General features: G+C 39.9%; 1 protein-coding gene across 1 annotated transcript in view; it reads left to right on the plus strand.

Moving 5' to 3' along the window:
- Positions 1–25730, plus strand: part of ush2a (Usher syndrome 2A (autosomal recessive, mild)) — a 193260-nt gene that overhangs the window by 26184 nt on the left and 141346 nt on the right. The window contains exons 10-24 of the mRNA XM_061041049.1: positions 1739–1953; positions 4051–4272; positions 6682–6775; positions 13568–13763; positions 14097–14227; positions 14377–14584; positions 17797–18080; positions 18682–18907; positions 19185–19322; positions 20741–20921; positions 23740–23903; positions 24024–24182; positions 24305–24533; positions 25132–25255; positions 25371–25518. Of these exons, the coding sequence (XP_060897032.1) occupies positions 1739–1953; positions 4051–4272; positions 6682–6775; positions 13568–13763; positions 14097–14227; positions 14377–14584; positions 17797–18080; positions 18682–18907; positions 19185–19322; positions 20741–20921; positions 23740–23903; positions 24024–24182; positions 24305–24533; positions 25132–25255; positions 25371–25518 (2719 nt within the window). The remainder of the gene's footprint in view (positions 1–1738; positions 1954–4050; positions 4273–6681; positions 6776–13567; positions 13764–14096; positions 14228–14376; positions 14585–17796; positions 18081–18681; positions 18908–19184; positions 19323–20740; positions 20922–23739; positions 23904–24023; positions 24183–24304; positions 24534–25131; positions 25256–25370; positions 25519–25730) is intronic.

Raw genomic sequence — 25730 nt, forward strand, 5'->3', positions numbered from 1 at the left:
CTCCATTCATTGTTTATTTCAAATAGTGCTGGGATACATAGCGTCACAGACCAGGCTGGCAGCGCCACTTGTTAACTTATTTTCTCCCCCATTAGTTCAACATCATGCATTTAAAGAAAAGGGTGATATGCTGTTCAGTATATAAACCGTGTGGAGTAGTGGACTGATTGAAAGATTACTCAATTCAATTCAACGAGTGACCAGTGGAGATGGGCAGCAAGACATGCAGGCTTTCATTCTTTACTACACAACTTTCACTGTAGACTGAGAGCTGAACTACTGTACTTTAGATAGTAGGGGTGCAAACGCCACAAGGTGAAAACACATGGTACTAAAAGAGATTCACAGGGATGCAAACATGTCACCTTTCGGCGAAATTCGCCGTTTTAACCCCAAATAGGTCTTTTGTGTGATTCATTTAGATCTGTAATAAAAACATTTGGAGGAAGGGGGGTTAAATCTGTGACGCGAGCTGTCATGAATCTAAAACCTGATTTATGCTGCTTGCGGCCGACGAGTCGTTTCATACTTACTGCGGTCCGAGCACAAGTGCTCAACACGGCCCGAATAAAGTACTTCCGGGCCCTATAGCCAATCATTGCAACATGGTCGGCGCGAACCTGTCCCTCGCCAGCCGCGCTTGCGCAATATCGCTGCGCCGAAACAGACCGCAAGAAGCATGGAACATGATTCAATGAGTCGCAATGTGCAGCACATGGCTAATTTACATAACGTTATTTTTCTCTCTGGGAGACCCCCAAAATCAGACTGCGTCTTATATACTACTATATAGTTGCATGAAACACAAATGTCCTTAAAAAGTGGTGGATTTGACAGTAAACGTTCTTTGTCTTTGCGTGTACAGTTGAAATGTTAACAGACAAACACTACAGAATCTAGCAGCTTGCACCTTATTGTGCAGTGGACAGTAGTTTTATCCTCTTTCCAAGCACTGCAATGACAGACGCAGGGAGAGAGAGAGAGAGAGTGAGAGAGATTGCTGGATTTGGGCGCTGTTGACACTGTGGCTGTCAAAAGACTCGTCCCTCTTCTCTCTGAAGTGTGTGTGTGTGAGTGTAGGCAGCATTTTGGGGGCTGTCCTGACGTGGTAGCTCGACTCAAGTCCTCAGATAAAAGACACTTTGTGAAGTTGTGGGTTTGTGTGTGTTAGTGTATGTGTGGGTTTGCAGGGTGGCTTAACGCGCTTCCTGCTGTGCAACCCAGTGTCCCATCCCACACTGTAGTGGGGCAGATAACACTTAACACACATACCCACACCTACACACAAACATGGTTAATGTGCTATGGAAAACCATGTGTGTTTAATGTGTAAATACATGTCTATACACAATATGAGGACAGTGTTTTTTTAAAATATATCCATCAATTAATTGTATATTATGGGCAGTATAATATTTTTTATAATTTGAATAAGAACCTGGTGTGTATCAACCCATAGTAATATTTGTCTTTAGGTTTGTCTAACCATTTTAATGAGAGAGGCCAGAAAATAATTTCCAATAGAATCTAATATGACAAGATGAAAAACAACAACAACAACAACTCTCATTGTGGAATAGAGAACAATAACTAAATCCAACACAAACCTGAACATTTAAACTGTCAAAATGCAAGATGTGTTGCTTGTCTGTTGTAATGGTTTGCAAATCATCGACAAGTATTCAACTTTTTCAAATCTGCCTTAATTCATGCTAATGTCTTACTCCTATTCCTCCAGGTATTCTATGTTATAGTTCAGTTTGGTGGCCTCTTGCCTGAGTCTGTACTTATCCAAAGACAGAGGCTTGACTTCACAAATCTTGAGAGTGGAACCAACACAGAGCAACCTTGGGTGGACTGGCAGTTTATGGCCAGAAATTGCAGTGTCTTTGAAATGAAGAACAATGGCCATTTACTGAGACCAGACTCAGTCAACTGTTTGCAGCTATCCAGGTAGGTTGAATTTGTTAAAGGACCAATGAAACAGTGATGATCTTATTATAATCGATAAAGGTGTGTCGAAAAAGTACCTTAAGAAGTTGGTTTGCACTTTCATAGCTAAGACCTTTTAGACTCAAAAAGCTTTTGAAAACTGTCAAATACCATAAATTATTTTAAGAATGAAATAGTTTTATAACAAGTCTAGATTTTTTAATTTACATCAACTTGACAAATGGTTGATATTTCAACTTAAAAAACATCCTAAAATGTCTAAATGTGGAAAAAATACAAATTAAATGCAGGCTCTTTATCTATTTTTTTTTCTTTTCTTCTAAGCAGTACCAAATTGTCCAGTTATTAACTTTGGGTGGTCATGGCCTCTTTAAGGCAGACATGATTACACAGAAATGACTGGAGTTTGTGTATGTACTCACATGCCCAAAATATAATTCAAAAGAAATCAAAGGCAATCAAACACACACTCTGGTACTCTCATAGTGACAAGGTTTATAAAGCTAAACACCTACTACGCTGCCTTGGCAGGTGACCGCTAACAGGCTCTAAGTTGGCACTGCACAGAGAACTGGACTTGGAAAAAACACACAAACAATCTTGCACACTAGATCTTGGCATAGCAGCTTGTATCAAAGCCTTGGTTGGCTCTAGATATAACAGGTATGAATAGATCACAGATGATGTAGTCTCTGCTTACTTTTCACTTGACTGACAAATGATATCACGCACAACCTCTCCTGGCACAGTTATACATATTAGTCATATTGGCATGAGAGCAATTGAACCTCACATTGGCAACATTATGATACACTCTGTGACATAAGTGGTTGATAATTATATCAAAAACAGCACTGCCTTTGATATGGCAGGATTAATGTGTTTTTTTCTCTGCAGATTTATTTAGTCCTACAAGAGATATGGCCTCCTGAGCCTGCTGAGGTGTCGGGCAAGATACATTTAACACACCTCAGTCATTTCAGGTGTTTTTATACCAGTCAATGACAGCACTGCAGGAGTGCAGTTAGTAAACCCTTGTCTTTATATACAGATAAACAAGGAATCAGCTATTTTTTGAGAGATAAAATAGTATAATAGCATTACACTCACACCAATTGAAGTCAAGTCCTTGGAAAAAAATGTAAATGGATAAGGTTATACACTGGCCAGCGTTGTTTTTTAATTAATTACAAAATAAAAAAGTTGACTTTACTATAAGCAATTTAGCTATAGCTGTAACAATAAAATAGCTTTGGATGCTCCTGTTGAATCATGAATAAAACCGTTACAGCTGAAGAGTCACTGTCAATTCACAGCTCCTTTGAAAAAGGAAGTGTTCAACAAATATCAACAACAGAGCCATTGTGTGTTTAACATACTTAATCTTGTCGACATCTCTTTGTCCACTTCTGTTTTGTTCTGCATGTTGGCTACATATTAATATTCTTTTGTTAATATGCATACCTTTTTTTTGGAAGATATTTTTGGGACATCTTGCCTTAATTGGATAGGAGAGCTGAAGAGAGGAAATGTTGGGAGGAGAGAATGTGGGATGACATGTAGCAAAGGGCCGAGGTCGGATTCAACCCCATGGCCGCTGCTACGAGGACTACAGCCTCCGTACATGAGGCACACATCATAACCGCTAGGCTAACCGGTGCCCCATGCATACATTTGTTTAATTGTTTTGTGTGTTGATTAGAATGCAAGTCCGTTTGAGATAATCAGGCATTCCCTTTTAAATTTGTTGAACTGCTCAACTTTATACAGACACAACAGTCCTTGATGAATCATCCACAGGTTTGAATCTTGGCGTCGGTCCTTTGATGCTTCTCTGCCCTACTCTCTCCAGCTGTCCTGTCAATAAAGCTAAATGGCCCAAAAATAACCCTGAAAAAGGTTTTTATGTAGCAGGTTGAAGCAGATTGTCCATGTTAGATGAAAAACTCAGAAGTATTTTGATGACTAGAGATTATTTTTTTATTTAGATCTGATTAGAACTTGATGCTTTAGCAATATTGTGTCTAAACCATTTATGCAAATTACTGGATGATTGGAATTTGAGTTGAATTTATTTGGTTCTTTTCTGTGTTTCAGAGACGTGCCCTACTCGGGAGGTAACATCACATTCAGCCTGCTGACTCCGGAGCCAAACCTGAGGCCAGGCTACAATGACTTTTACAACACACCTGACCTGCAGAAGATGGTACATGCCACCAAGGTCAGGATGCACCTGAGAGGACAATACCACACCAAAGCATCCAGGGTGAACCAGCGACACAGATACTATGTCATCAATGAGATCACCATTAGTGGCAGGTGAGGAGATACACATGAAGATTTCATCTGGATAGGTAAATAACAGGTCTTTTTTTAATCAGTATCCTAAATAGAAACACATTTAAGTGTTGATCCACTTTTCGTGTTTACAGCTATAATTAGTATCTTCAAAGGGAACTACAATATTTTCATATAGCCCCTGTCACTTGTCAGATTTTTATTGAAGCTACATAATTGGTTGTTAGAAACACTTGAAGATCCTTTTAGTCCTGATTTGTAAAAAAAAGTGTGAACACAGTTCAACATCTATAAAATATTTTTTGACACAGACTGTTGAGTTTCAGCTGAGCTTTCTGAGACTAATTGTGAACACATCTCTTCATTAGACTGACAGAGTGACTGTTTTTTTATGACTGTGGTAATTATAGGATTATGCAGGAGGCAATCATCTCTAACTCTTTCTCTCCCTCCCTCTCCCTCTAAGCTGTTTTAATTAGTAGCTTGTTACAGTGAAGTAGGAGAAACAGAGACTTAGAGCTGCTGAAATCTCATCTTCACATTCTTCATCCCTGCCTGCCTCTTCCCTGTCTGTCATACTTCTCCCATCTCTCTATCTCTTCCCTCTACATTCTTTATAAAGCATGTAAACAGGCTTGTTGGCAAGTGAGACTTCACTGAACTTGAGTATGAGTGTCTTAGTGACATATCTTTTTTGAGCATTTTTTGTATCAGATTAAGTTTCGCTTACATTAGATACTACATGATACATGTGGCCCACAACATGTAACCTTTTACATCAAACTTTGCAGAATTTATATAAAGAGCAAAGTGTTTATAGCTTGGTCATTATTAATTGGCAAAATTTAATTTTAGTCTTACTATTTTTACTTGACAATAAACACTTAACATTTATTTGTCATTCGTGTACCTTAGTTCTTGTTTCTGAACACACATGTATGTAGGTAGCAATAAACTTACAAAAAGCTAATATCATCCCAGCCTGTTTATATACTGTAGCTTTGATAGGTTTTTATTTCTTATTAGGAATACAGCTTCAGTCTATTTGGCAATTAGTCTTTAAATGTACAATTTAAGTGCTTTATGTACTCATAATGATGTATCAAGATATAATGCAATTTTAGTTTGGCTTGGAAGAGGGACAATATATATTAACCACTAAGGTCTTTCTTCTTGTTATGTTTAAGATATCAAAAGATCCTGTGGAGTTGAAAGCTAACTTTCTGCCACCAGTTGGTCTCCACCAAAACACGTCATCACTGTACGAACAGGAAAATGGTCATTAGAGCTGTAATTTCTGGGCCTTCTACCGCTGCACTCTTGACTCTGACTCTTGAGTCTACAAAGAGTACCTCAGCAGTGGCTCACCACATACAAATAGCTGTTCTTTTCAGATGACAATTTCATGTATACTCTCTGCCAACCGTCCTTAACAAACAGGAAATGTAACAGCTTTTAGCATTCTACCTTCACTTGACATGTTTTATGCAAATGGTAAAGTTAAAAAAAATGGAATTCTAGTCTTTTAATTTCACATACAGCTACATTTTGAGCACAAGTGAATATATCTGTTAATTAGGCTATGGCCATATGCAATACCACCATGTATCAATACGAGAAACTATAAAATACAACATTTTCTCAAGAAACAATTATTTAATTGGGGACTCATCAATTGTCTATTAAGAGAACAACAGGTTAAGGGATACACAATGGGAAAAACATGTAAGCAAGGGAAGCAACAGAGAGCAGAAGCTGTCTGCTACCTGTTATGCTGCTATGATCATTCTTAGGATGGCATTTATAAATGTTTAATGGAAACTTCCTAATTGCTCTACAGTGGTTTCATGGACGGGGGATGGAGGTGGGGACAGAAACCCTGAAAAGGAAAAGCTTTTGTAATGTTTGCTTACCTTTTATGATTTGTTTGTGTCCTTTGTTTGTGTTCTGCATAAGTCTTACAACACAGAGAAAAGTGCTCCGTTTCAAATTTGCTCAACTCGACAGTTGGATTCTTGTAAAAAAAAAAACCCTCCCCTCTCCTGATATCTCCACCCATGGACTCCACACCCAGCCTAAAACAAAACATTTGCACAGGTCCGCCATTTTTATTATCGATACAGAGGAGTGATGTCTACGGGGAAAACTCAGGGGGAGCTCATTTAAAGAGACACACACACCAAAACAGAGCTTTCTGAGAGAGCTGGTTTATACAGGGTCACAAACCTCCTCTGGTGCTTGATTGATTCAGGTTATATTTTGAATAAAGCACAGCACAGATGTTTTATTTAGACCACAGGGGACTGTTTGAAAAGGTGGAAAAGGGCTATAATATGTCCTCTTTAAAAAAGAGAAAGTTAAAAAAAAAAAAAGTTTGTAAAATGTAGTATCTAACTCAGTAAATTTGCCCTTCTCTTTGTCTCTGGACAGATGTGAGTGTCACGGCCATGCAGACCACTGTGATACCAGTGTGACTCCTTACCGCTGTGTGTGTCTGCCTGAGAGCCACACAGAGGGAAACAATGTAAGTAAGAAACATCTTATCATAAATCTGGTTAACCATTGTGATATAACCCTCATATAGTCTAGTAGTGAACATCATACACTTCCAGTTTTTGTTCAACATTGTAAGAGGGTTGTATTGCTACACACAAAAAAAAGACATATGAAGAAAAGCCCAGTTTAGTTTTCTCTTACTTCCCACTAATCAATGGGCCTCATTCACCAACCGTTCTTTAGACAAATTTGTTCCTCAACCCTACTTTCAAACTTTTTTTTTAGATTCTGAGATTCACCAATGTTTTCTTATGCGGGAGAATTCACTTAAGAATACTGTTACGCTCATTTGAGAGGTGACCAGCATGTGTGAACACAAACAGCCACAACTGAAAAGGTTTCTCCTGCCAGCCCCCTTTTATTATTTTTCCACAGTAAGTCCGAGTGAGCAGATGTGAGCTTGCAGCAGGATACAATCAGGAGAGTTTACTTCTAGGGAGTGGGAGGTTGTGGTAACGTTTGTTCCCTGCGATAGGCGCACGACCATAGACTGTATTCACTGGAACACTGCGATCTGTGTTCACGTAATTAAACGGCTGCATTATGTTTTCTGTTTGCCTGTATGTTCTTCTGTGTTCTTTTTTGTGTGATTTGTGACAAAAAACAGCTCAGATTGAGTCCCCTGGTCTTCTGCATGTTTCGCTCTGATGCTCAGAGCAGAGCAGCGGTCTCACGCACTCGCTGGTCAATATAATTATGATACCATAAATGCAAAAAGTAAAACATAAATAAATACTGGGATATGAATCTCAGGTCATATCGCCCACCACTAGGTGAGTTGAGCATCAGTGTTAACAATGGAAAAGTAACTGCACCTCTCAGTGCTCTCAAAGCTTGATGGTTTACATTTGAGCTAAACTACGTATATCAATTGTTTTAATCGATTTGTCAAAATAATCGTATTTCTTTTGGCAATTGATATTGTTTGTTTCTGTAAACAGTGACCTCTTACGTCTTCTTGCATCAACAGTTGCATCCCCAGTTAAATTAAATGTATTATAGTACAACTAGAACTCACACACTGGTAAGCTGCAGAGTGCTGGCTTACGATTTGACTTCAGTGTAGTTTGATGTTAACCCTCGCCTCAGGACCAGACCTTTGCTTGCAACAAAGCTAATAGAACTTGCCAGGTAATAGTAGGCATCAGCCCAACAAGCCTCTAGCTGTTCAGCAGTGAAAAGTTCAGTATGACTGCTCCACCTCACTGAAGCACAGAACAGCCTGCATTATTCACTACTTATGTATCATTCATACCCCGGCATCTTTGGATTAGTGTGTGTGTGTGTCTGTGTTTCAGACAGAGGCGACAAAAGGACTTCAGTGGAAAAGTACAGCTGCCAACAAGCAGCTGTTCAATTGGTTGTCTTGCTTGCTCTCAAACACAAACACCCTCCTACACACACCCTTGCATTTAATAGTTTTTGTCTCACATGAACTCGAGACTATGATAAAAGTTTTCATAGAAAGCACTTTTACACACACAAATACACAAACCCCAAAACACACAGTCTCAATAATTGTACATTGTCAGGTATTTACCATCTTGCAGACTAATGCTGGAAAGAAATCTCTGCCCCTCCTGTTGTCACCTTTCTGTTTCTCTTTTATCCACTTTTTCCTCTCTCTAGGTCCCTATTCCACCTCAACCACTCCTCTCTGTCGATCACTCCCTCTCTCACTCACACTCTGTCTTTCTCTCCCGGGTCTCACTTTAAATAATGCCTCAAATCGACTAGAACAATGACATTCCCTCAGCATGCATCTCTAATCAGCTCTCTTTCTCTCTCTGTTTGTCTTTCGCTTCATTTCCCTCCACTTCCCCTCTCTCTGTAGTGCCTCGTTTTCTAAGTATTTAATTTATCCCCGTTTGCTTCTTTTTTCTCATGTTTCATCCTTCTACGTCCTCCATCCAGTATTTCTTACCATCTTGTCTTGTTTTTCTTTGCTTCTTTTGTTCTCACTAATACATGTAATAGTTGTTTTGTGTTATATACAGGCAAGAAAAACAGGCTACAGCAATATAGATATATTTAGGTGTTAAGTTAAAGCAACCTCTACCAGACTTTTTCTTATGTGAATGATATAAGCGAGTAAAGGAGTGTGTGTTAATGGACCGGTCTTTTTGTGTGATCATCTGTGTGTGCAAGTGTATTTGATGTGCCGTGTGCACTTTTCTCTTGAACCTGTCCATGTCATCTCCCTGAGTGAATATTCAGGACCTTTCTTCTGTCTCTGTAATATTGGAGCATAAAAGGCTGCTGGGAATATTAGCGTTTAATATTGCATGCGTTCTGTTGACTCGGATTGGCCTAGCACCATGACGGATGTTGTACTAATCTGCAGAATTTCCACAGTGACATTAAAGTGACAGAAATGCTCAGACATGTGTCAAGATGATCAACGGGGGCCTCAGAAGACACACTCTTAAACTCTCACTCACACACTTTAACACACATGCACACACACACGTACACACACTCCACCACTTTCTCACTCTGTCTTTTGATTCTTTCTTATGTGCACTCTGTGTCGGACCTGATCTCTCATTCTGTCATTCCGTCTCTGTATGCCTCTCTACAGCTGATGGATTCAGTCAAGTCTGAAAGCTATATCATACATTCTATTGTACACCAGGTTACACACTTTATTTTCAGCTGTACAATGTCTTGACTGTATGGATTTAAACCTTAAACATTGTTGCGAGCCAGCTTGTGGGTTTAATATTTCTCACCCAAAGGTACTATAGCTTAATCACACTCATGGCAAAAAAAGGCTGTGTGCTCTGTAAACTATCTCCTCTGACAACTACCCTGTGGCAGCAGTTACAAGCATGTAAAATACCTGTAAAGAAATAATCAATCTTGTTGCTGATTTTCTCTTCTGCTTCTTTACGTAATAAATGGACGTTGATATTAATTTCAGTCAGTTTCATCGCAGGCTAAAAACTCCTCACAGGACCTTTAAACTCGGGGTTCAGTGTTCCATTAAATAAGAAGAGTGATAAGATTATTCAGCAGGATTTGATTTGTTTGACACGTTTATATATTTAATACATTTATTTGTGTTTCTCTATTTGAATCTATGTGTGTGATTGATGTTGATGGATAGTGACGTTAAGTAGCATTGTGCAGGATCTCTGCTGCTAAAGTTTGCCTCAGCAGCAGATTTTCACTTACTCTGGGGTTAACCGGGTTAACTTAAGACACGCACAATACAGCACAGGTGTGTACACACAAACATGCTGTCACACACATGCCAGTGGCACGACCTTTCCAGTTAGAGCGTGAAATTGGTCATGGCATTTAGGATAAGATGAGTTTCCCCGGCAGATAAGAACTCACACCCTCACACAGACAGACACACACACACACACAGATGCTTGTGACAGGCCATCTGAATGTCCACATATCCATTAGAGTAGCCTCCACACTCAGCAGATTTGGTCAAAACATTCAGAGTGAATATAAGATGTTTTCCTTTACTCTGCAAAACAGTTCAGGCAAACACAAACACACATGCATGTTTTGTATGCATTGAAACAGACCTGCAGAAAAAACATTTGGTAAGCTCATTACAAAGTATTAAAGCATTTATTTTTTCACAGACAAATAAATATTTATTTTTATTTTGAAAGGTAAAATCATAATTTCCAGTAAATGCTGCTTTATCTACTGATTATTACCGTCAATATGGTCTCATCCAATAGTTAAAAAAGTCAAGAATCAGTCTATGAAGTAAGTTCTTACAGACTTACTTTTTCTTCAGAAGGATGGACTTATTTTTTTTTAAGCAACATTATACCGTTCACAGGGCAGGCATTTAGCAGAAAGATGAAAGCAAAAAAAATTAAAATGATGTACATAAAATCTATAGTATGTGCTGTGCTCTATTGCTGCTGGAACTGTGCGTGGATGATGGAGCGCCATCAAAACCTTTTGTATGAAGAAGAGAATGGACGTGTGCAGTTTCCTTTTAACTCCCAAACACCGCTCCCTCGACTAATTAGCAGGCTGGGAGAGAGGGAAGGTAACGCAATGTTGAATGAAAAGAAAAGAGATAGAAGAAAAAAAAAAACCTCTCCCTTTCATTTGGTATGGTAATATTTCCCGCTCACATATGAGAACAAGCAGTTGGGGGACGGCAGAGACAGAGGGGGGGGGGGGGGAGCGAGAAAGGGGAGAGGTAGGAAGCCAGGGGAGATGTACAGAGTGATTTGTTTTTCAGAAAGCCAGGAGATAGAAAAGGAAGGAAGGGTGGGAAGATGGAGGAGGAACTAACCACATCTCGCTCTTTAACTCGTCCCATGTGGATGAGTTGAAGAGTGTGATGTAGTGAGAGCTGTTCAAAGTGCAGAAATAGAGGTACCTTTGATATGTGAAACGTTTCGGGGCACAGAGCAGCAGACAGGCATCCACAAAGACAGATGGGTAGAGGGGGGTAAAGCAGCATGGACAAACTGAGAGGCGGTTACTTACTCCAGGTGTGACATCAGATACAGCTGAAGCCAAATAGCATGACTGACAGCTGAACAGGAGACGCACAGAACTAACAGGAACATGCAAACATGCTGCAATCCAGTGGAATTACATGTCCCAAGACACACTCCTGCTAGTGTGTTAAGGTCTTTTGTATGCGTTTCGTTTTTCCTCATTTGTTTCTATGTTGGTGTGTGTGTGTGTGTGTGTGTGTGTGTGTGTGTGTGTGTGTGTGTGTGTGTGTGTGTGTGTGTGTGTGTGTGTGTGTGTTTGTGTGTGTGTGTGTATTATGTCTCAAGAGAATCCCATGCTGCTTCATTAGATCCTTTTAATAATCACCCAACTCTCTGGACGCTGTACTCACACACACACACACACACACACACACACACACACACACACACACACACACACACACACACACACACACACACACACACTCACAATATTCGAATACAGAAATCCGCAGACCCTTTAGAATCTAAAGGTTTAGATCTTGATTGTTGTTTGGAGAGCAGGTGTATTTTTCTTCTTGAATCTTGTTTTTAAATTAGCAGACTGTCGGCTTCTCCTATCCGTTTCCCAAATGTTTGTCAACCAGGAAGAAAGGAAAATACAGAAAAAGAGTAAAAAACACAGTACACAATACTGATTTCCAATATCCAAAGTGTAATAATTTCTAATATGCAACAATAACTAATATGCAAAAATATCATGATAAATAAAACTGTAGCAATAAATTAAACAAATGTTACAGAATGGTGTGATTGTCTGTAGGTGTTAATGCAGTGATCAATTACAGAACATAGACACCTGTAAAGATACTCAGTGGAGTTTTGAACTAGAAGAACTATGGTACTGAGCAACATAGGAAAAGTTGTCAAATACTGATAACAGTTGCATTTGATACAATGTGTTTGTTGACTCTTTGGCCTTGTGCTGGTTATAGCAACACATGGAGCTGTTTGTCAAACAAAAAATAAATGAATGATCTTGTTCTTCCTGCTTCTTTTAACGGCCAATATCTCTTTCTCATAAACTTATGGATCGTTTTATATGTGATTAGTATCTCATGTCGCTTCAGTCTTACAGTCTTCATTTTAAAACCCTAAGAGATCTTTTTAGAATTCCTGTTCACATCAGTTTCCTGCATGTTTTCTCTATTCCCCTTTTCTCTAATATACAAAACAGGCGCATTTCCCCCTGTTTCCATCCCCACTATCCCCCTCCCCCTTTCTGCCCCTGCCTCCCCACCCTTCTTTGTGTGTCATACATAATGGGTCCAGTGCAGGCGTGCATGTGTCACACATGGGAGGAACTCCTGTGTTTTTTAATACATTTTTAATCCTGCCATTTGATGCCCCCCTTGTCCACCATAATTTGTACTGACTGCTGAACAAAATCAAAGGGCTTGTACTTGCTGCTTCTCGCCTCTGCTGCTCTCTGCTACAAAAAAATGCATTTTTTATATCACTTTTTTCCCTTCCTCCCCCCAGACACACACCTTGCTATGTTTATTTTGACATGAAAGTGGCCCTGTGTGAGAGCTCTGGCAGTTTCAAGTCACTCCTCATTAGCAGTCGGATTCCCCTATGCTGTGTGTGTGTGTGTGTGTGTGTGTGTGTGTGTGTGTGTGTGTGCGTATGTATGTATTGGCCTCTTATTATGTAGTAGAGAATGCCTCTGTGTTTCCTATTCAGTAATGTGTATTATTCTTCTCTCTCTTTAGATTAAGACTTACACGGACCACTGATTTTTGTCTCTTTATATTTCCTCCACACTCTGATTCTGTCTCTTTTTCTCTGTCATTCATTGTCTTTGTTCCATAAAAGCAAGGGTTTCATTGTCATGGGACAGGTTTGACATACACGCTTGCGCAATTATTTCCAGTAAATGAGCAGTTTCTGATATTTCTTTTATATGTCACTTCCCAACATTCATTTCTGTGTATATCTCAAGTCAATTTGTTTAAACAATGCTTTTGTTCCAACCGGCAATGCATTATTTTTTTGCAATGCATATGTAGATGTTGTATTCTCACTGGAGGTCATATGCATTAGATTTTTTTCTAGATATTGCTTTATATGTGGGTTCACATGTGCATCCTGCTGCATCTTGTGTTGTATTTAATGTAGTTAACAAAATGCTCATGTGTTGTGTTGAGAAGCTTCTAATTAATTTAGTAGATAATAATTATGATATTGCATCCCATCAGCATGTTAGTTAACAGTACATTTATACATATATTATTTATTTATATACACTGTGCATCTTTTTTGTACAGTGTCAACGCTGTGCTCCCCTCTTCAATGACAAACCGTTCAGGTCAGGTGACCAGCTCCAGCCAATGAACTGCAGAGCCTGCCAGTGTCATGGCCATTCCTTCTCCTGTCATTACGATGTTAGAGCTGATGATCAACCAGATGAGCACTATCGAGGAGGAGGAGGCGTCTGTGACAACTGCATGCACAACACCACGGGTACAATGTTAACACAAGTTTGCCAAACACATTCAATAAGAACTTAATAAATAAACAAAATAAACTCTTAGTCAGTAATAATTAATGAGCACTTTGAAAGAGTTGCAAAACAGATGTCATTAGCCTTTTGATGATTCTCCTATCATTTTTTAGTTGTGAGCTGTTCATGCTCTGCTATTTTCTCACGTTGTAACGTGTGAGTCACTTATTCAATTGCGATGAAACCACTCAAAAAAACAAATGAGATTTAAACATGGATGTTTTAAGTGATGATCTCAAAGAGAGTTCTATTTCTTTCTTTGACTTTTCTGTTTCTGTCTCCTTCACTCTCAGGAAAGAACTGTGAGCTGTGTATAAGTGGGTTTTTCAGGCTGGAGGAATCCGATCCCACTTCAGTTGATGTGTGTCGGCCTTGCCACTGTCACACTACTGGAACAATGAACGGCAGCATGGAGTGTGACCAGGTATACATCAAAGATAAAAACGAATTGTTGATGAGGAGGAAACCCCTTGTTGCTTAAATTGAGATGTTTTTCATGTTTTCAAATCATTTAAAAATGTTGACTTCTCTTCCTCGTCTTTCCTCTTTCTACCTCTGTGACTTCATCTCCAGGTCAGTGGTCAGTGTCAGTGTAAACCTGCAGTAACAGGCCGTCGGTGTGCAGAGTGTTTGACTGGTTGGTATGGTCTTAAGGCCTCAAATCCAAATGGCTGTGAGCGCTGTAATTGCAGTGACATTGGCATCATCAGTACCTCAGCAGGAGGAGATCCCAGTTGCAACCAGGACACGGGACAGTGTCAGTGTAAACCTCATGTCACAGGTAAACAGGAAACTGTGGAACCTTTTCTTTGTGGGTGTAAACCTCATGTCACAGGTAAACAGGAAACTGTGGAACCTTTTCTTTGTGGGTTTCTTATTTTGACAATACATTTGCTGGTTGTTTGTATGTACAGTCTTGTTTTGCTCTCTAATTATCAAAAACTATCAAGTCTGTTGGTGAAAAAACTGACTAAAAACTTTCCAATGGAAGTCAAACACAGATTGAGGTTCATGACATCAACAATAACTAATGCAGGCCCAACAACCTCACCCTGCATTCAGGGTTTAGGTAATATTTGTTTGTTTACACAAAGGCCCAACTGGGGACACGAGTTGGAAATTTGCGATAGCTATATACTCTTCATGTAGCACATCAGTTTCATGCTTTTTATTGAAAATATGTTAAATTGCATTGTCCCTATTAAATAAAAAAAATAAAAAATCAATATAATGAAAATAAATAGGAATTTAACAGCAATATCAAAAATATCTTCAGACCAAATATTTGTGTACAGCAGCACACACCTTAGCACCAAAAGTTCCTAGAATGGGTCCCTAAAATAGCTACTCTTATAAATGTCTTACTTTATTTGGTAGCTTGTGCTGTTCATTAAGCAGTTACTCTGTTTAATTGTTCAGTTATTGCGTCTTAATTAATACCCAGGCACAGCTGCTCATTTGGGTGCACACAAAAACAAAAGTGCATAAACTAAGTGCACGCACAAAAACGGTTGTGTATAAACACAAACATATAACACACACACACATATCCCAAAGTGTTTTTCCAGCCAAAATAAACAGGCTTTTCTGCGAGCGGTGCTTCCAGCCGATGTGCTTCTCTTTGTGATAAATGGTTTCACTCTCTCCCCTGTGTGTCTTTGAAGAGCAGGCTCGTATGAAATGCAAAACCGGCCAACGCTCCCCAACACAACGCATCATAGTTATCGCTAAGCCTCCCTATCAAGGGCCCGCGGATGTGCGTGTGGATGCGGGCATGTGTATATGAACTTGTAAATGTGTGTAAAATGTTAATGTATATGTAAGAGAGAGAGTGTTATCGTTACTTTTGTCTTTATCTGACTGTATCGTATGATTTCAACTGTTTCTGTGCATATGTGCAGAAACATGGCAGCATATGTCTTTATGGGTGTTGGTGTATGTGTGCGCGCGTGTGTGTGTGTGTTTCTGTATGTGCTTCCAAACAAGGACTAAGCTTGTGTTTAATTCTCTAATTCATTGCCAAGTTGATTAAAACAAACTGCTGCAGCCCTTGTATTTTTCACACTTCTCCTTACAAGACCCACTTTCTTTCTTTTTTTTTCGTCCTTGTTTGTTCGGTGGCTCCCACAGGTATTTTTCAGAAATGAGATTTGATTATGGCAATTTATTACCGCCAAGCTGATACTTTGAGTAGAGCAATGGCAGGCACGCTTCAGAAGGATGGAATTGAAATGTGTGCACACAGACGCAGATACACACATGCAGACACGTGCACGCTCATAACAAGGTGCCAGGGTGCAGTGTGTACATAATAGTGTTTGAAATGGTGATGCATGAGCCAGTTAACCAGCTGGCTACTGATAAAAGGGCCGGGCCATGTCCGAAAACACACACACACACAAACACACACAAACACACACTCATATGCATGCACCATCGCAGAAATATATTTTTTCTGTCCTGAACTTAAGTCTTCTAACACTCTTTTTACTAATTCTCACACCTCTCTTACCCTTGACTTTTGTTTGTCCTCTTAGTTTTCTGTCTTTGTTGTTCTCTCATGTTTTCTGTAATCTTTCAGTTGTTCTGGAAAGTGTTTTCAGTTTGTAAACAACTTATTTTACATTGTGTGTGGGTTTCTTTATGATTTGTACAGTTTAATTGGTAAATTACAACATAACCCACCGTTGTTAGGGTTGTAATGATCATTATGTCTGCCTGCAGATTTAGCACATGTGGACAGGCACACAACACTTCAACACACACAAGCAAGCACACACAGTGACACACATCTCCATGGCACTGTTATGAAATATGATCTATAGAGGGAAATATATTCATATCTATAAAATCATTAAAGTGGTCAGACCAGGGGAAATGCCAAGTGTCTGCTGCACACAACCCACTTACCCAGACACACACACACACACTCGGTTCTGTGCGCTAACACACACACATACAGGAATGCTCTCATGGATATGTGTGCACATACTTTCAAATCCACCCACATAGGAACACACACACACACACACCCCCATAAATGGCCGTGGTGACTGCGTTGCCCTCAGGCATCCATTTAGGGACAGATTGCCTGTCATGGAATACGTATGGCATATTCAAATAAGGCCTGCTCGCTCACACTACATATCATAGTTTAACAAGCCTGATAGCCCAGCACTGCAGCTGAAGCCATAACACCTGTGTTTGTTATTGTATAATCATAATAAACACAGTGAAAATAAATATACGAAGTTATTTTTCACACAGTCAGAATAAAGTGCTGAGTCTAAAGACGTTGGGAACATAAATATTGTAAGATGTTACCTTTTAAACAAAGTGTTAAAGATTCTCAATAAACTTCTTATTGAGGTGATTTGTTGGCACATAAGATTAAGATTTCTATATAGTAAAAGACATGTTGTGAAAACATATTAATAATGAATTGTTTTGGGAGATAATTTGGATAAAAGAATTAAAGCCAAAGGTTTGGGAACAGAACTTACCTTGTCTTGTTTTTGTACCAGTTGGTATTTCACTCTCATTTCTGTGTTCCTCCAGCCATCTTTCCATCCCTCCATCTCTTCACTTTCTTTCCCCTCCACTCTTTCCTTGTAGTTGCTTAATTTATTTATTTTCTCGCTCAGTGAAATTAAGTGTTTGGCCTTAGGTGAGTGATCCATCATATGTAGAGGGCCTGGCCTTAATGATGGCAGTTTTATACACTCACCCACCCTTTCTTTTGCTCTCGTTTACTCACTCAACACACGTACACAAACACACACACATAAACTTGCATGCCTGCTAACAGGGAGAGACACAATACTTGTTGGAGAACAACTAAGCATCAATTCCATTTTTTACTTTTATTTCCTTTGTGGTTCACACAGCTGGTACAACTCTGTTCTCCACTCAGCTTATGTCTAAAATGGTTTTCTCTTTTTCTCTCCCTCCCTCCCTCTCGCTCGCTCTCTCTCTCTCATGCTTTCTCCCCAGGTGTTTCTTGTGACCGCTGTGAGTTTGGTTATTGGAACCTGTCCCACCCAGATGGTTGCATCCCTTGTGACTGCGACCCCCTGGGCTCCCTCAGCTCGTTCTGTGAGCCTGATGCGGGCCAGTGTGAGTGTAAGCCCGGGGTGGGAGGACGGCGCTGTGACTCTTGTGGCAGGGGTTCGTATGGTTTAAGACTGGAGGGATCCTGTGCCCCCTGCAACTGCTCACAAGCAGGGACAGCACCTGGGACAGACTGTGATCCTTACACAGGGCAATGTTTTTGTAAGGCAAGTGTACTAGTATCCTTTCTTTATTACAGTTTTATCAATACTTAATACAGCCATAGTTCACCTTGTAAAATGGCTGTGTCCAATGATAATCAATCAATCTACCACATGTTGGAAAAGTTAAGCAGCCTGTGTATTTAAACTTGCGTGTGCACTGATTGCTAATTATCAATGAAAAAAACCTCTGAAATAGATTGAAATGATGACTTGTAAACCTTTTTAAAAGATCTTTCAGCAAAAAGAGCAAAAGACAATAGCCACCTAGTTTGGATAGTTGGATTGGTTTGTGAAAAGAAAAAAATCATACACCTCATTTAAACATATAAATTAGAAATGTTCATAACATTTACCTTGAATTAATACATGAAGAAAAACAATCAAAAAGAAGTTGAAAGAAATTAAGTAACAAATTAAAACGGTAACTTTTCATGACCAAGCCAACGTCTTATTGGCATTTATTGTCTCTGTTGTGTTAGAAGTCTCTCTATTGGTTGGATTTTTATTTTGTTTTCATGACACTGAATTCACAACTTGTTTAGACCCATCCCATCTTCAGTAGTTTAAACATTCCCCTGTTTGTATTTCTTCTTTTCTATTTCAGGAACATGTGTCAGGCCATAGTTGTGACTCTTGTCGTCAAGGCTTCCACACCCTGGAAAAGCGAAACTCCCTGGGCTGTCTGCCGTGCGCGTGTGACACCAGTGGCACCGTGCCAGAAGGTGTGTGTGATATGTGGACTGGACAATGCCCCTGCCGAGAGGGGGTGGAGGGAGCAATGTGCACCGACTGTGCTCACAACTACTACAACAGCAGTCTACAGCTCCAGAGTAAGATGACACAGAGCTTGAGTCAAATTCACATCCAAGAGTAGTCTTTAATTTAGACCAACGCTGTTTCACTGGTCACTTAAGAGATGACATAGTCATGGTAGTTCAAATAAAATAGTTAATACATGTGTTCTTACTTTAGAGGCATACATAGACAAGCATTTGCCTTAACTATATCATGTAAGGATTTTTGTCTGCAGATATATTTGGTTTTGCTGTGTTGGAATTGATATTGAAAATCTATTTTACTTGCTGATGTTGCTTTGTGTCCAATCAGAGGGGTTGTATGAGGGATGTGCGCTGTGTATCTGTGACCCCAGAGGAACAGTGGCAGGGTCAGTATGTGACAGCAACACAGGCCAGTGTGTTTGTCTCCCTACACGATCGGGACAGGACTGCAGTGGCTGCCGACCAAGTGAGTTTGTTGAGAATAATGGATCGAAGGCCCCCACTCCTCACCATACACATCAACATATATCGACATAACACACGGGTAGTCAAACTCTTTGCTAACAAATTCCTATCTGAAAAAATTGGCTGCAAAAAGTACAGAATAGCAGTTCAGTGTGTGACATGAAACTGGAAAATGTAACTAGACACTTTTGAAGAAGAAATAATTCAAGTGATACTGTAACACAACATGCAACTTCCAAATGTGTCTAGATTCATGTTCAGCCTGAGGTTAACCTGGAAGTCCTCTTAACAAGATTTGCAATACTTTGCTTGCACGACATTGTTGAAGGTAGAGTCAGTCGCAATGTTCATTACAGCCCTTCCTCCTGGGTGTAATGCATAAAGACTTGCAACCCCTCCTCTTGGGCTCATCACCACCAGAAGCCCACTGCAGAACATAGCGTGTACGTTTACTACTCGTACTTACTCGGCACGCTACCTGAGAGTACTACATTTATTGCAATGGAAAAGCCGATCATTTAGCGCCAAACAAGCTAACTGCAGGTGTTTGGCACCTGCCTAGCCAACAGAAAGCAGGCCAACTCTTTATCCGCGGGTGAAAGCAAATCCAAGGTTCAACCTCGTTAAGGAGCGAGCTTTATCCGTGCAGCATTTTGCCGCACTATGATTATATTTTCTTTCCTTTACCACTATGTCCGCGTCTGTCATATTCATGGGTTTGAATCACTTTCAATCGCTGAATTGTATCCACTCCCAAACTCACCTCCGTGCTGTCATTGGCTAGGGGAAACACTCCAACTCCCTGCCCCGAGTCAACCAAGACAAAAGAAAACATTAAAATACAGACTGAGGACAGGGTCTCTGCAGAAACAGCCACCATCACACATGTATGGAGGCTCATTAGTGATGATTGAACAGTAATACTTTTGAACAAGTCTGTAAGTTATTATTTTTTTAGGAAAATGCTACTGACTCTATCTTTGAACTCTTCTTTGGGAATATCAGAGTTAATGGATGATAAATATTAACAGCAAATGTAAGGAACCTGACAAATACTCAATCCAAAAATGATTCTCAGGAAGTCATTTCATCCTCTTTTGCATTTTTTGTGTCTATGTAGCAAGTAGATGGCTTGGTTACCCCATAATTGTTTTTTGAAAAAAATGTGTTTGATTTTGTAAAAATCTACAAATTTGGAAGAACTTGTACATTGAAAATGTATGTTTTGGGAAGTATTTAGAAAAATCATTCCCAGCTTTATTTATTTTAAAGTTGCAGAAAATAATGGGGAAAAAAAGGAGGGAAACAAAGAAGCAAAAAGGGAAGATCTAAAAAATGATCTTGATAGAAAGATTAATGAAGATATACACAAGCAATCAGTTTAATGCTTTTTCTGTATTTGATGTTTCTTCTGTCTAGACTTCTACCTCTTTCCTGATCAGAGCATGTGTGTGGAGTGTGACTGCCATCCTATGGGAGCATTGCAGCGTGGTTGTGAGGGTCAGACTGGACAGTGTGTGTGTGCCCATCCCTCAGTGGGAGGACAACGCTGTGACCAGTGTCGGGAGTTTTTCTTCGGATTCAACCCTGGTCTGGGCAGGTAACACACCTTAAGTCAATCACAAGCACACACACATACAAATTAACCCCATATCTGCTGGTTTTAAAGGCTGTAAGACTTTTATCCATTAATTGTACCAACTTCACACACCCTCACTCTCACACTCCTGCAGATATACTCACACGTGCCAGCAGGTGCAGTATCTGTGAAGACAGTTTACAGATTGGTTTGCAGACATATGACTTACAAGAGTTAAGAGCTGTTTTGACCTTTACCGCTCATGTCTCTACCTGCGGGCTATCTCACACACTTAGCCACACACACACAATTTTAAACACGCATACACAAATCTTACTGTACACTTTACATCCTGTGAAATACAGGTACGCATGCACGATACAGACAGACATACACACACACTCTTACATTCCTCTCAACAGGGTGTCATAGCAGATAGATGATCCACAAACTGTCTGAGTTGTGGTCCACAAGTGTTCTGGTATGTGTGTGTGTGTGTATGTGTGTGTGTATGTGTGTGTGTGTGTGTGTGTGTGTGTGTGTGTGTGTGTGTGTGTGTGTGTGTGTGTGTGTGTGTGTGTGTGTGTGTGTGTGTGTGTGTGTGTGTGTGTGTGTGACCTTGTCTAATAGCTGTTTTCCCCGGTGTTCAGGCTGTGGCTGAGATCTTCTCACAGCAGAGAGGGGTTGAACAGGATGAAAAACAGTGTACTTTACAAAAACATTAACAAAACAATAGGAAACATCAGAATTGTGTATCTGAGATAAAGAAAACTAAAAATGAGAAAGATCAGGAAAGATGGTCAGAGTAACAAACGTGTAAAGGACGTGGATAATTATGAACATATGTTTTGGTGTGTGTGTTTGAACAAAATATTGAATTCAAAATTTCAGTTTATGGAAATATGTCTTTTTCCTTGTTCCATAGACCCTATAGTTTTTCCAGTGCAGCAGTTTGTTCCTCTGTGCACCTTTGGCTTCCTTTCTTCCCTTTTTTTCATTCTTATTTTCTTCCCTTATGCTGAAATAATGACAAAGTATTCAGTTATTACTGCTGAATGCTTATCTTGTGCCCAGAGTCACTCTATAATAAGAATTTCTTCATCTAAACATCATCATGTAATTTATCCTCCCCCTTCAATCAATAGGCTTTACACAAATGAATTAACACACATACTCGCAAATTGATGCGTGGGCAATTGGCTGAAGATGTAGTCCTCGTTTAAACGTGTCTCCATGGAGAACCAGGTCAGAGTAATGCTGACCGCCATTTCCTTCATCAAAGGGAAATATGATGGTAATTCTTTCTGGAGGGATTAAATATTGGCACACACACATTCACTCATCGCATAATTTTATTATAAGGGATTACATGTGTAATATCCAAACAATAAATAATCTATATAACATGCAGTTTGTGTCATTCAAATTCTAACATCTTTAAAAGTAATTTCCATTTACTTTATAACATCATGATGACACAGTAGATCTTGAAAAATGTAATTGAATTGCCTTCATGTTCATATTTAGTGCTCACTTATGTTAGCATGTTATGATTTATAAAAAAAAAGTACTCTTTTACACACTCATACTGTACTGTAAAAGGGAAGCATGTAAGGGTGTGATGTTGCTGTTTTCTTTCTCCTTCTGAAAAGAGTGAAGGTCGAGTCACTGTGGCATTTGTGTGACAGTGTGCATTTGTAGCTGTGTATCTTACAGCATGGCTGTGTGTGTGTGTGTGTGTGTGTGTGTGTGTGTGTGAGCACCAGTTGTCAGGACAAATTTGCGGCTCGTTAAGAAGCTGTGGCTTTTCACACAGCAATAAAGAAGGTGTAGTAGTGTGTGTTAGAGAGAGAGAGAGCCTGTGAGTGTGGTGAGTAGAAAAAATCAGAACACCCCACTTCGTGCATGTGTCTGTGTGTGTGTGTGTGTGTGTGTGTGTGTGTGTGTGTGTGTGTGTGTGTGTGTGTGTGTGAGTGTGAGTGTGTGTATGAGTGTGTGTGTGAGTGTGTGTGTGTGTGTGTGTGTGAGTGTGAGTGTGTGTGTGTGTGTGTGTGTGTGTGTGTGTGAGTGTGTGTGTGTGTGTGAGTGTGTGTGTGAGAGTGTGTGTGTGTGTGAGTGTGTGTGTGTGTGTGTGTGTAAGAGAGAGAGAGAGAGAGAGAGAGACAGTAATAGGGTTTGTATTGTATTATTCTCTTTGTCAGTGGTGTGTGTATGTGAGTGTGAGCTAAATATCTTCCAACAAGCAGATTGTGTTGCAATTGTGTGTTTGTGTGTGGATGTGTGTGTGTGTGTGTGTGTGTGTGTGTGTGTGTGTGTGTGTGTGTGTGTGTGTGTGTGTGTGTCTGTGTGTGTGTGTGTGTGTAAAGGTGTGAGGTGGCTGGCCGGATGATCACCCGCTGCCCAGCCCCAGTGAGGGTAACACCACAGTGGTGACCCAGACACTTACACCGTCAGACACACACACACACACACACACACACACACACACACACAATGACAAGTCTGAGAGGGAATGCCGTTTCTGAGAAGTAGGTTTCTCAGCTAGGGAGTGATGGTGGGTGGGATGGATGGAAGTGAGGGTCTCCCTCGTAGTGTTAAGGTGAAGACTCTCACTCTCACCTTTTAGACACACATATATATACACATAGGCACATAAAACCAAGTTATAATTAATCTTTCACTACAGAAGATATATATTTTTTTATATACAGTACTATTGATCTAGGCCATATATCAGTAAGATGATTTGTATCAAAAGTCACAACTTATTTCCTTAATAAGTTATCTGACAATAATGCAATAAGTTCATTATCTTCTTTTACCCCCCATGTTTGACCAGGTGCCAGCCTTGTGAATGTGACCCCTCAGGAAGTGTCAATGGTTCATGTCATCCAGACTCGGGGTTGTGTATATGTAAGCTGCTGGTAACTGGAGACAAGTGTGATCTATGTCAACTTGAAGCAAGTCATTTTGACCCTGAAAACCCCTTTGGCTGCAGTAAAGGTCTGTATTACGTGCTCTGGCTTGCATTGTTGATATATTATCAACAACACTGTTACACATAATCGACAGGCTAAAATGGTAAATGTTTTTGCCTCTAACAACAATATACTCTCTGTTTAGCACCCACCCAGCAGCCTGCACCGGTTGGTTTTTCTCTCAGTTATTCATCACTTCATCTCTTCTGGTATCCACCTGATTCCCCAAACTCAAACAAACTCAACTACACTCTTATGAGGGATGGACAGTCAGTGCTTAGCACACAAAGTCATTATCCTTTCAGTAAGTACCCACACACAAACTGTGATAACCTTTCTTACTATTTAAATGAACATAAAAAACAACGTGTTACTTTGATTACATATATATTCTTTACTTATTTTCTGTCTTGCCTCTTCCTTCAGGCCCTGAATCATTTGAAGACACTGGTTTGCTTCCCTACAGCAACTATTCCTACTGGATTTTAACAGCTAATGTGGCTGGCTCAACCATAAGTGCATTAGCCTCATACCAAACGTTAGGAGCACCACCTGAAGCACAACAGCTCCATATAAACCTTGTGGGGAGACCCGGTCCTACAACTGCCAGCTTTAACTGGAGTACACCAAGAAATGATACAGGACCAGTGGAAAGGCAAGTAAGATGGGAAAAGGTTTGTTGGCACAGTACTCTTACTACTGACAGCAGAGATGTTGACTGAACAAAGGGGGTTAGCTGGAGAAAAGTATGAAGAAAAATGTTGTCTAAAATTCAGCTTTTCTCCAGCTAAATTAAAAATATCTTAATGTGTGGATATAAATGGTGCTAGGAGAATCATCCATCGGTATGATACAGTAGTATACTGAGGGAGTTTTTTGCATTAAGGATGGAGTTTAAAAACTGGAGAGGATCAGTCTAGTTTACAGAAAAGGACTGAAACATAAAAAGTTTGAAACAGGATGTTTTGTATTTCTGCACTAGTTTCTTAATATTTACCAATATTTTTTATTGTTATTTTGTGGGATGTTTTGTCTATTCGTTGACAGTTTATAGATAAGAGATCATTAAGAAATTTGGGGACATGGATTGGGATGACTTGCAAAAGTGTCTGTTCAGTTTACATTGTACATGTGGGGAGACCTGTGTTAGTCCACAGTCCTCTGTTGCCTGCTCTCTTTTCTTTTCTTTGAATTTAAAAAAAAAAGATAAAGAATATTAAAACTGATTATGGCAACATTTTCTGGCCCCACAGGTTTGTGTTATCCTCCACAGAGTCCTCTAGTGGAGCAGAGTCTGTCATTCACTATACAGGCTTATCTACAGAGGCTGTGGCAAGTGGCCTAAAGCCCTTCACCCAATACACGGTTATTTTGGAGGTGGGTGAAATAATTTCTTAGTGAAATAAAGTTAAAGTAGTGTTCTTCAGCTCCAAAACAAATTCTGCATGTACACCCTACAAAGTGAAAAAGAAAAACATCATCTTTTCTTCAGGCATGCTCTTCTGGTGGATGCACTTCCACCCCACCACTGTCTCTTCTGACAGCCTCTGCCCCCCCACAAAACCAGCCCCCACCCACTGTGACTGCTACAGGACCTCATACACTGCTTTCATCCTGGGAGCCCCCTAGTCAACCTAATGGTAGGACCCCAAACGAATACATGCAGACTGCAAAAATCATGTAGGACCTCATACAATAATCTCACTTAAACACAAAACTATACACGCTTCCACGCAATTAAGAGTGCACACATGCATGTGTATACATTGTAGGTATGTTAAAATGACATGACATAACAACATATGAATTATTAATGTTCATGTCAGAATGAATAATACAGTAGAGTAATCAA

This window comes from Labrus mixtus, chromosome 1 (genome assembly GCF_963584025.1).
Source record: "Labrus mixtus chromosome 1, fLabMix1.1, whole genome shotgun sequence".
NCBI lineage: Eukaryota > Metazoa > Chordata > Actinopteri > Labriformes > Labridae > Labrus > Labrus mixtus.